Source organism: Epinephelus moara, chromosome 2 (genome assembly GCF_006386435.1).
Source record: "Epinephelus moara isolate mb chromosome 2, YSFRI_EMoa_1.0, whole genome shotgun sequence".
NCBI classification, from domain to species: Eukaryota; Metazoa; Chordata; class Actinopteri; order Perciformes; family Serranidae; genus Epinephelus; species Epinephelus moara.
In genome coordinates this window covers 702,167-714,553 of record NC_065507.1, presented here as the reverse complement: position 1 = coordinate 714,553, position 12,387 = coordinate 702,167, and the positions used below count along the sequence as shown (strand labels likewise).

Below are 12,387 nucleotides of genomic sequence, written 5' to 3'. Positions count from 1 at the left end.
GTTCTGGCGCTCTCCAGTCGTGGTGCTCTCCAGTTGTGGCGCTCTCCAGTCATGGTGCTCTCCGGTCGTGGTGCTCTCCGGTCGTGGTGCTTTCTGGTCGCTCTCTGGTCATAGCGCTCTCCGGTCGTGGTGCTCTCCGGACGTGGCGCTCTCCGGTCATGGCGCTCTCCAGTCGTGGTGCTTTCTGGTCGCTCTCTGGTCATGGCGCTCTCCGGTCGTGGTGCTCTCTGGGCGTGGCGCTCTCTGGTCACTCTCCGGTCATGGCGCTCTCTGGTCGTGGTGCTCTCTGGGCGTGGCGCTCTCCAGTCGTGGCGCTATCTGGTTGTGGCGCTCTCCAGTTGTGGTGCTTTCTGGTCGCTCTCTGGTCATGGCGCTCTCCGGTCGTGGTGCTCTCCGGGCGTGGCGCTCTCTGGTCACTCTCCGGTCATGGCGCTCTCCGGTCGTGGTGCTCTCTGGGCGTGGCGCTCTCCAGTCGTGGCACTCTCTGGTCACTCTCCGGTCATGGCGCTCTCTGGTCACTCTCCGGTTATGGCGCTCTCCGGTCGTGGTGCTCTCCGGTTATGGTGCTCTCTGGTCATGGCGCTCTCCGGTTATGGCGCTCTCCGGTCGTGGCGCTCTCTGTCAGTCCTGAGCGCCAGCCGGCATGTTTCTGCACCACTTCCTGTGTGTCCGTCCACAGGTGAACACCTCTGTCCAGACCTCAGTGGACAGTGGACAGGTGGACAGGCGGACAGGGGACAGGTGGACAGTGGATAGGTGGACATAGGACAGGTGGACAGGGGACAGGTGGACAGGTGGATAGAGGACAGGTGGGCAGAGGACAGGGGGACAGAGGACAGGTGGACAGGTGGACAGTGGACAGGTGGACAGAGGACAGGTGGACAGTGGACAGGGGGAAAGGTGGACAGTGGACAGGAAGACAGGTGGACAGGGGACAATGGACAGGTGGAGAGTGGACAGGGGGACAGTGGACAGGGAGACAGGTGGACAATGGACAGGTGGAGAATGGACAGGGGGACAGTGGACATGTGGAGAGTGGACTGGTGGACAGGTGGACGGTGGACAGGGAGACAGGTGGACAATAGACAGGTGGACGGTGGACAGGGGGACAGGTGGACAATGGACAGTGGACAGGTGGACGGTGGACAGGAGAACAGGGGGACAGTGGACAGGTTAAGAGTGGACAGGAGAACAGGGGGACAGTGGACAGGTGAAGAGTGGACAGGAGAACAGGGGGACAGTGGACAGGGGGCCGGTGGACAGTGGACAGTGGACAGGGGGCTGGTGGACAGGTGGACCTGGTCTCTCTGGTCTCTGCTGGACGTCTTGTGATGTCAAAGGGAACTCAGCGTTTGGTATTTCATCCTCGCCGTCCGCTGCGTCTGTGTCCTGATCAGCTCATGTTGAACCTCTGTCTGAGACCTGGACCTGGACCTGGGAGGGACCTGATGATGATGCAGAGTGATGACCTGGTGTCTCGTCATGGCGTCTGACCTGTGACATCACATCGTCCCCACAGTTTCACACAGATCAAAGTGATGATCGTCACACACCTGTCTGACACCTGTCTGTGACTCAGTCCTGGACAGACTGTATGTTATCAATAACAGGGGGTGGGGACACCTGTAAGCCCCGCCCACATTCATAATGGACATTATTATATTTTTATCTAAAGTGCAACAGTGCACCTGAAAACCAGGAAACAGTGGGTGGACCCCGCCAAAATAAAAGGTGTTCTGACTTCACATGGAGACGAGTCTCTGTTCCGCCGATGACATCATCCGGGGGCGATCAGGGACTTCCTGTCAGACCGACACCGGACTGACCTGAAACACACACAGAGACTGTCTCACACCTGTCCCAGAGATGTCCTCTGACAGCGTCCTCCAGGAGGACAGCAGAGACGTCTCACTGACCTTGTTGTGGCAGACGCCCTGTCCCAAGATCAGTCCCAGCAGAGAGTTGAGGACGTTGGCGGCACAGAGGACAGTCTGCAGTCCACTGACTCCGCCCATCATGCTGAAGAGGACGACGTTCCACTGGACGACACCCAACGGCTCGAGACAGACGCTGGACCACAGAGTCCTGTTGTACAGATACCCTGCATGACTGAGACACAGAGACACCTGTCAGACTCTGAGGACATCCAACATGTCCTCTGTTATCTGTCTCTGTGTGTCTCACCGGTCAGGGACGGGCTGCAGGGGGACACCCCAGGACGGACCAGATGTAGTGTTGTACAAACACAGAGGACCCTGGCACAGACCGGTGGCACTGACGAGACAACAGAGACCAGCAGCAAGGAGACAGACACAGGAGTACAGGACCTGGGACAACATCTGGAGACAGAGAGACAGACACCTGAGACAACATATGGGGACAGAGGGACAGACACCTGATACAACATATGGGGACAGAGAGACAGACACCTGAGACAACATCTGGGGACAGAAACAGGTACCTGAGACAACATCTGGGGACAGACACAGACACCTTACACAAAATCTGGGGACAGAGAGACAGACATCTAAGACAACATGTGGAGACAGAAACCTGAGACAACATCTGGGGACAGAGAGACAGACACCTGAGACAACATATGGGGACAGAGAGACAGACACCTGAGACAACATCTGGGGACAGAGAGACAGACACCTGAGACAACATATGGGGACAGAGAGACAGACACCTGAGACAACATCTGGGGACAGAGACAGACACCTGAGACAATGGGGACAGAGAGACAGACACCTGAGACAACATCTGAGGACAGAGAGACAGACACCTGAGACAACATCTGGGGACAGAGACAGACACCTGAGACAATGGGGACAGAGAGACAGACACCTAAGACAACATCTGAGGACAGAGAGACAGACACCTAAGACAACATCTGGGGACAGAGGGACAGACACCTGAGACAACATCTGAGGACAGAGACAGACAACTGAGACAGCATCTGGGGACAGAGACAGACACCTGAGACAACATCTGGGGACAGAGACAGACACCTGAGACAATGGGGACAGAGAGACAGACACCTAAGACAACATCTGAGGACAGAGAGACAGACACCTAAGACAACATCTGGGGACAGAGGGACAGACACCTGAGACAACATCTGAGGACAGAGGGACAGACACCTGAGACAACATCTGAGGACAGAGACAGACACCTGAGACAACATCTGAGGACAGAGACAGACAACTGAGACAGCATCTGGGGACAGTGGGACAGACAGGTGTCCTTGATCAGCTGACCTGTCTCCTGACGGCACAGCAGCCTCTGGTTTTGCTTGTCTGGACGAAGGATCGAGCTCCAATCAGAACCTGAGGACAGTCAGCGATGATGTCATCAATAATCACAGTGTATTGTAGTGTAATGAGACAAAGTGTCCATCGTCTCAGATCATCAGACAGTTGGACATGTTGTACGTGGTGCCTTCACCTCAGGACATGTGACCACACACACACACACACACAGTGTGAGTCAAACACACACCGCAGTGTGATGACTCGTGACATGACTCACCAGGACGCCGGAGCCCCACAGCCCCGTGGCCCAGGTGGCCTCTCTGGTCACATGACCCTCCAACAGGAAGTGGATCTTCAGATCAGGAAGCAGCAGCAGGATGTTGGACACAATGCAGACCATTGCCATGGGAACCAGGGAGACGGCGACACACCGCAGACACCTTGACACACACATCTATGGGCCGTCAGAGGTCACAGGGTCAGAGGTCACAGGGTCAGAGGAGGGCGCCGTGTCACAAACAGGAAGTCACGCTTTAATGTTTATATTTATATTTAAAGCTGCAGTAGGTAGAAAGCCTGATAACGGTTGATTTTTGAGTCTCATCTGAGTCAGGTTTCGTTCGTCTCCGCCCTGAGCCCCTCCCTCGCGGCCCCGCACATACTCCCGAGCCTCGGCTCTCCCTATTATAGTTATTTCACCTGGTGCACTGTTCGCCATTGCCGCTTGCTCTCCCCTTCTGCCGGCGACACGAGAACGCGCATATGCAGTACAACAGCCAATAGGAACGCAGTGGTCTGAGCTGACCTTTGATTGGTTGATGCACATCGGCACGATACTGATTCTTTAGAGGCTGAACACAGAGCCATGGTGAGGTGCAGAAATCTATTGTTTGTCTCAGACCACTTGATTCACATTATGCTGAGAGGATATTATAAACTTTTACTCAATTATACTAAAACAATGTTGCCTACTGGAGCTTTAACACTCGCCATGATAATTTTTTATTATTTACAGGCTTTTATTGTGAAATGTAAAATGTGATTTTCTTCCTGTCAGCAGGGATGACCTCATCAGTGTGAACACCTGTTACCTTTGAACTTTGTTTTAACCAATCAGGAAGCAGGAGGAGCAGCCAATGGGGCACTGAGGAGGACGAGACAAAATGGCTGCTGCACAGAGACGAGGAGAGACGCTGGGTTGGGAGCAGCAGAAGGAGAACAGTTCTCCGCCATCAGAAACAGACGGAGACGTGAACCCGTCGACACACGGTCGACCCGGCGCCGTCTGATCACTGACACTCCTCTACTGTTTTTTCTTTTTTACTGGAGCCTCGGGGGGACGGCAGCGGCGGAGAGACGAGGATGGCGCCCCCCCGCAGCGATGAACCTGGTCCCTACATGAAGACATTTTAGATTCCATGTCCTCGGAAACAGATTAAAGGACCAATCAGGACGCTTTAAGTCTCAACAGTTTTATCGTTTCTGATCAATAACTGATCGATCTGTTTTTAACTTATCTGACGTTACCTGATCTTTGACCCTTCACCCCCTCACAGTCGAGCTAACTACATGCTAATGTTCTTCAGACGTCACAGACACCAATAATCAGTGAGAGGATCGGTCAGCTGATGGTGCAGAGACGTGTCGACACAGAAACACGTCAACAACAACGATAATTTCCAAAATGAACTCTCTGATAAACAAACATGAACTGGACACAAACACAAAATGTTTGTTTGTTTGTTTGTTTGTTTGATTGAAGCTGGGGTCCGTTTCACAAAGCAGGTTTAGTGAAAACTCTGAGTCTGTTAACCCTGAAATGAGGGAAACTGGGTTTTCCGTTTCAGAAAGGGAGGAAACTCAAACCAGAGAAAGCGGAGTAACTCCAGCCCGTTTCAGAAAGAGAGGTAACTGAAGCTCGGTGTCAGTTACTATGGCAACTGACTCTGTGAACCTAACCTGGTCGGGAGCAGGTTTTCTTCAATGAACCTCGAGTTTCTAGCTGTCTCCTCCCTCTGACGCCACACACGCAGTGTGATTCATTCATTCATTCGTTTAGTGTCGCACGGGTTTCAGCGAGTTTGATCATCTGTCCTCAAGGTAAAGTCGGATCCTAAAGTGTGTTCTAGTTCTAAATCTACTTTTTTCGACCATGGCATGTCCGCTCTTGTAGGACCCTGTGGACGAAGAGGCAGTGTTACTGAGGAGGGAGTTACGCATTCATCAGGAGATTATTCACAGGCCCAGAATTGACGTATTATCATTTCCAGAACATTTTCTTTTTGAACGGTACCGTTTCACATCACAGTCCATCATTTATATCCATAACCTCATCCGTCGTGACATAACCAACGTCACCAACCGTGGACGTGCACTTTCATCTACCCAGGTTCTTTGTGTTGCTCTAGTTTTTTTGCAAACGGGAGTTTTCTGTATAATATCGGAGATGCAGAAAATATCAGTGCGGCCACTGTCTGCAGAGCCGTGAGAAAAGTGTCCCTAGCTCTGAAACGTCTATTAACTCAGAGTGAACAAACTCTGTGTTGATTGAACCGATTGAAATCACCTGTTCTGAAACCTGTAACCCAGAGTTTCCCATCTCAGAGTGACTCAACTCAGAGTTCAGGGTTAGGCTCAGAGTCTGTTGAACCTCCTTTCTGAAACAGACCCCAGGTCTGGAGCAGGTTTAATCTGAGCTGCTTTCATGCAACTGAGTTGAGGCTAAACTCAGCCAGGATAAGCAACATATCCCGGCTTAATCCCTTATCTTGGTTTTGTGCAACACCCCTCAGGTCAAGGAAACTAAAGTGTTAGGAGTAGTGTTGGATGGACAGTTGTTATGGTCTGATCACATTGTTGATGTTGTGTCCAAAATGGGAAGAGCTATAGCAATGATCAGAAAGTGCTGCACTTATTTAACATGCTCTATTATTCGTCAAGTAATTCAGTCTTTGGTTTGTTGTCACTTACAATCCTGTTCAGTCATATGGTCTGCTGCATCAAAAAAAGATATGTATAAACTACAGCTAGTTCAAAATGGAGCTGCCAGACGAGCACAAATACAGCTTATATGCACACTCGTCTGTCCTGGTTCTCAGTTGAAACCAACCTTCGCTATAGTCTTCTTATGTTTTTTAGAAATATAATTTTCAATCAGACACCTGAATATTTCTTCAACCAAATACTAAAGACAAGAGACAGACACAACCATGACACTAGGAACGCCAGCTCAGGTCACTTAATACCTCCAACCCCAAGAACAAACCTACTCAAACACACAGTTATTTACCGTTCAATAATGTCTTGGAATTCTTTGCCTCCTTACATATCTTGCGCTCAAACTAAATTGTCATTCATAAAACTACTTAAGACACACATAATGCCGCCAACCATGTGACTGAAAGTTAAAATGATTTGACTTCTGTTCTGTTTCATCTTTTCCTCTTCTTTCCAATGAAATGATTCAATATAAATGTGGACTGTTGGCATCGATGCATCATTAAAGGAATTTGCTGTCTTGACTGTATAACTCTTGTTAGCTATACATGAATGTATAATTTTAATAGCATGACTCATGCAAGGTTTTTACCTTAAAGCTGTATGTATTAGTTTTATGTCTGTTTGAGGTTGAGGCCCAGTGTATTCAGAGGCTGTTGTGTAAGGAGAAGGTGATTAGAGCCTGTTTGGATGTCTCCCTGGAGGAGTGTCTATATGAAAGATACTGTTTGACCTCACACTCTATCATTTATCTAACAATCTGTTCCACCCACATATATCACATATTACACATCCTGGATTTACATTATCATCACAGCACATTTTATGCATTGTCCTTTGATTCTTTTCTTTATAACATCAGAGACACTGAACACATCAGAGAGACAGCGGTTTGTCGGCCCGTAAGAAAAGTGTCTCTGGCTCTGAAAAGACTTTGGACCCTTGTTGTGGTTTTCCCTGGACATAAATCACAATCCATTATTAAAGTAATTACCACGGAGCATCGGTGGCTCAGTGGATGGAGCGGACGCCCCGTGATCAGACGCAGCGGCCGTGGGTTCAAACCCAGCCTGCTGTCCTGTGCTACATGTCGTTCCCTCTCTCCCCATAACGTTATGCTGTCCTGACATTAAAGGCAACAAAAGCCCAAAAATAATGTTTAAAAAAAGAACTGCAGGTTTGTCAGTGTTGATGAGAAATGAATCTACGTGGATACATGATGCAGTGATTCATGAATACTTTTCATATATTCAAAGACTCCGCGGTGTAACTGGCTCACTGATGGGACTCAACATCCCATAATAGCTCCATGTGAGAATAAAGGAGATTACATGAAGTCATTTCACAGCAGTTAAATGAACCTCAGCCTAATATTGACAGAATGAAGTCAGTAGAAACAAAACTTTTACCAGTCTGTTTAATATCTGTGTGTTTGATGTTGAGTTTGTGCCCAGTGTGTTTGGGCTCCATCACATTACAGCTGAATACATTATATTCAAATATATGAACACTGTTAAGATAGAAACATGTTTCTGTATGTTAGACACATGACCTCATCACATGACATCACATCACCTCACATTACCTATTAACTCTGCAGTCTGTTCCCATCACACCTCACGCTGTTCAGCTGCAGCTGACGCAAGAGATTTGTTTCATGTCTTCAGTTGGGATGAAACAAGTTCTGCTTCCTGTCTCTGAGAATCATGTTATCTGCGCTCTACTGATGATGTCTTTATAAGCTCACCGTGAGCACGCTTCCTGAAGTTGGAGCCCGGTATTTGAAGCAGAGTAGATTGTAGATGGTTATCAGCTGCTGCTCAACTCCTGCACACCTGATTTTACTCCTGCAATCAGAGGGAGAGAGGGAGTGAGAGAGGGGAGGGGGAAGCTCCCGACTATGAGGGAGAGGAGGCTGCAGCAGAGGCTGTGACAACTATTACCCTGTTTACACGTGGCCGGCTATTTTCATAAACGGACATTTCACCGTCTCCGTCTTCAAAAAGATCTTCGTTTACACTTACCCGTGTATATATACACAAGAGCATGCCAAACCTGTAGGTGGCAGTGTAACGAGAAGCTCAAGCCTTCCATGTATCCATTGTCACCATAGCAACATAGGTCGCACTTTTGACACAGGGGTAAGTTCCGGCGCATACTGTGACGTTGGCTGCCTATAACTCCGTTTATCTCAGTTTATCTCAGTTTACATGCAAATGCGCAACCGGAGTTTTCCAAAATCTCCACTCTGGCCGGAGTTTTTAGAAAGACTCGTTTTCAGAGGAGAAATCTCTGTTTGCGTGTAAACGAAGGAAGATGAAAATCACCGTGTACGTGTTAACGGCCTCTATAAAAAACTAAATCAATGAATCCAGTCCTTCATTACACGTCACACCTTTGAATGAGCAAGGAACCCAGAAAAAAAGCCTCTGTTATTCAGCAGGCTTTGCTCTGTAGTTACGTTGTTGCTCATGCATTCAATAACTTCTTTGTTTCCTCTGTGGAGGAGCTTGCCAATACCTTTAGAGTTCACAGTGTGGAGCTATCTGTCCCAAATATTGTATGTGATCATGTCTTTACCAGAGAGAATATTTGTGGCTACAGGGGGGATCAAAATAAAATAAATGAACAAAATAAAACCCAACCAGCCCCCTCCTCCTCTAATAAGTGAAGAACAGTCCCTTATCAGTGCATAAACCACACACATCATGCAGCCTGGTTGGTATATTTTACTACATTCCCTAATAGACCCACAGTGGGCTGGGTGCTAACAGTCACTGTGGAGCATGACACCAACCAAGAGGAAATTAGTGGACCTGGAGCTGGGCTTCTGGGTAAACTGTCTGTGACCCCCGTTCAACCCACAACCAGGGTCTGCTGTAGGCCCAGTGTAGCCCTGTGTGTGTGTGCTGGGCCCTTACCACACACATGATGGAGGAGAGGGTGGCTCCAGACGAGCCTTTGTGTTTTGTTGTTTTCCTATTAAATGTGTTATTTAACATTTTCACTGCGCTCCTAAATTTCTTTCTGTGCTCCTAAATTTTCAGCGTAGAGGTTAAGGTAGAGCCCTGTTTGAACTCTGTTTTTAGCCTCATTGTAGCCTGTAGCTCTAACTGCCTCTCTGGGCACCGCCTTCATGTCTGTGTGCTTGCTTTGGCTGGTCTGGCGCTGGCTGGTTGGTGCAGCCTGGACCCAAATGTTGTTGTTGCCATGTGCAGAGCCTGGGCTGCCTACAGAGTCTGGACTTTTTCACAGCATATTCAGAGGACATGTAGCTAGAGGATCGTGAGGAGATGTTTGCTGTATGTCACATATGACTTGACTTGTGACTTGCTTGACCTGAACAATGACTCGACTTGACTTGCTTGACTTATAGCAGGGACTTGACTTGCTTGATTATCACCACAACTAACTTGGGACTTGCTTGAGACTTGAAGGTAAAGACTTGAGACTAGCTTGAGACTTGAAGGTAAAGACTTGAGACTTGCTTGAGACCTGAAGGTAAAGACTTGAGACTTGCTTGAGACTTGAAGGTAAAGGCCTGATACTTGCTTGTGACTTGAAGATAAAGACTTGGGACTTGCTTGAGACTTGAAGATAAAGACTTGAGACTTGCTTGTGACTTGAAGGTAAAGACCTGAGACTTGCTTGTGACTTGAAGGTAAAGACTTGAGACTTTCTTGAGACTTGAAGGTAAAGACTTGAGATTTGCTTGAGACTTGAAGGTAAAGACTTGAGACTTGCTTGGGACTTGAAGGTAAAGACCTGAGACTTGCTTGTGACTTGAAGGTACAGACTTGAGACTTGCTTGAGACTTGAAGGTAAAGTCTTGAGACTTGCTTGAGACCTGAAGGTACAGACTTGAGACTTGCTTGTGACTTGAAGGTAAAGACTTGAGACTTGCTTGTGACTTGAAGGTAAAGACTTAAGACTTGCTTGAGACTTGAAGGTAAAGACTTGAGACTTGCTTGNGTAAATGTGAAGTTGATTTTGTATTTGAAAATGACTGTCTTTGTGTTGATAAAAAATGAATGGAATAAGATAGAATTAAATGTTTTAAAAACAGAAGGTCTTTTCTTTAGTTTCATGTATATACTGTTTACATATTCATAGAACAAATCATTCTGTGGGTCTTAACATGCTGGCAGTGGCTGGCAACTTAAAAATAGTACCCTGGCAGGGAAAGTGTTAAACCCATGCGAACTATAAACGTCACGCTACTGTTGTAACATTACCCAATTCAAGTTAATATTGTGGTGACAGATATGCTCAGCGTGCATTAATCATGTCACTATTTGAGCGTTGTTGAATCGCCAGCTTTTAACAATATCATGAATTAATTTTTCTTCAGTCACAGATGCTGACATCTCTGCACTCACACGGGCACGTGTGCGGCTGGAGCACCTCTTCAGCGGGAGGCAGCCCTTTTTAGACTATTACGCAAATGAATTTCACCCAAACACTTTAGAATAAAGCCTCCCACATCTCTTCCTTTCTGCTCTCTCTGTGAATTGAATAGTTTACTCATTTCTTCAATACGAACATCAACAAACACAGAAAACCTGTCCATTTAGGCAGAAGATATACTGTTAATTGCACAGATGCACCTTCATCCCTATGTATGCTCTTGTTATTTGTTCTGTTTCTTTTTTCTGTGTTGTTATTGTCACTAATATAATGGAACATCCAATGAACACAATTAAAAAAATAGAATAAAAAATAACTTCAAGGCACAATCATGTCAACATTTCAAGGTGTTTACTGAGTTTTGTGGTCGTTTTTAAACTATTATAATGACAGATGATGATGATTGGCATATTAACACAGAAGTTTGTGTTTCAAGAAAAAGGGATATGAAACTTTTTTTTTAGATGATGTTTTTAATTCAACATGTTTGCAACGTAAGAATGATATGTACAGTAGTAGATTTGTAAGCCTAACATATTTGCCTCTCTTGCATACACTTGAACATTTGTCATAAATAATCCCAATGATTCAGGAGGGTGAGTGTGAGCAACCATTTTCAGTGTTTCAGTTTTGTGACTGCCTGTCTATCTTTTTTAATTCAGTTCAGATGTTGGTAATTAAGTCATATTTTCACTGTGCTGTCCACGTTTATATAGCCTGTATGAAGCAACATGGTAAGCAGGCACGGGGCGGAGTATCTGAGATGCGCTTTTTGTAGTCCATCTAAACTAAAGTGTAGTTTCACCACGGTCGACCTACGTCACTGACGTCCGCCGTTGCATGATGACGTAGCCCAGCGTAAGTGCGGTCGGATTTTCTCAGCTCTGCGGTTCTCTTTTCCTAAGTCCTTATGAATAGGATAGGATAAGAATAGACGATAGGAGGGACTTTCCGACCGCAGCCTCAGAGTGAACATACTCAGAGTTGACTGAACTAACTCAAATCAACTGTTCTGGAACCGGTAACTCACAGTTTCCCATCTCAGGCTAAATCAACTCAGAATTCAGGGTTAGACTCAGAGTTTGTTGAACCTTCTACCTGAAATACCCCTCAGAGCTCAGACAGGACAACAACAACAACAACAACAACGACAACAACAACAGTAATAACGATAATCACTCTGTCACACAGTGTTCAATCAATTTCAATCAATTTTATTTATAAAGCCCAATATCACAAATCACAGTTTGCCTCACAGGGCTTTACAGCATACGTTGATGAAAACATGAATGCACTCACCGTGAGGACGCTGACAGACGATGATTCAGTTCAGACTGAGACTGAGGAACACACACACATTTATAACACACACTGCCTTATATGGAGAGAGGAGGAACACCAGAAGGAGGACATGCCCACTGCCTTATATGGAGAGAGGAGGAACACCAGGAGGAGGACATGCCCACTGCCTTATATGGAGAGAGGAGGAACACCAGGAGGAGGACATGCCCATTGCCTTATATGGAGAGAGGAAGCATCCTGAGCCGCCAGTTTTTAGCTCTGTTTGGAGGAAAAACTTAAGAAATTGAAACATAACAAGTCTCTATGAATAATAACACAAAATAAAAATGTATGTTAACGGTAAAAATAAATAAATAAGATGGTTCCAAATACTCGGTTAGCAATGACAAATTTCTTTATACAGTCATCTGCTACATGTAGCTACATG

General features: G+C 46.7%; 1 protein-coding gene across 1 annotated transcript; it reads right to left on the bottom strand.

The window, feature by feature from the left end:
* Nucleotides 1-397: 397 nt before the first annotated feature.
* On the bottom strand, nucleotides 398-11,997 carry LOC126400194 (transmembrane 4 L6 family member 5). The gene is made up of 6 exons (XM_050060757.1): nucleotides 11,958-11,997; nucleotides 3,532-3,708; nucleotides 3,261-3,329; nucleotides 2,185-2,339; nucleotides 1,917-2,109; nucleotides 398-1,826 (listed from the first exon to the last, which is right to left on the bottom strand). The coding sequence occupies exons 2-6, from the start codon at nucleotides 3,706-3,708 to the stop codon at nucleotides 1,806-1,808; spliced, it is 615 nt and encodes a 204-aa protein (XP_049916714.1). The 5' UTR covers nucleotides 11,958-11,997; the 3' UTR covers nucleotides 398-1,805.
* Nucleotides 11,998-12,387: the final 390 nt, after the last annotated feature.

Coding starts and splice junctions, on each gene's coding strand:
- LOC126400194 (XM_050060757.1), bottom strand. CDS start 3,708: ATGTGTGTGTCAAGGTGTCTGCGGTGTGTCGCCGTCTCCCTGGTTCCC. Junction 2,340..3,260: donor GCTGTGCCGTCAGGAGACAG/GTCAGCTGATCA, acceptor CTCTGTCTCCAG/ATGTTGTCCCAGGTCCTGTA. Junction 2,110..2,184: donor CTGCAGCCCGTCCCTGACCG/GTGAGACACACA, acceptor TCTGTGTCTCAG/TCATGCAGGGTATCTGTACA.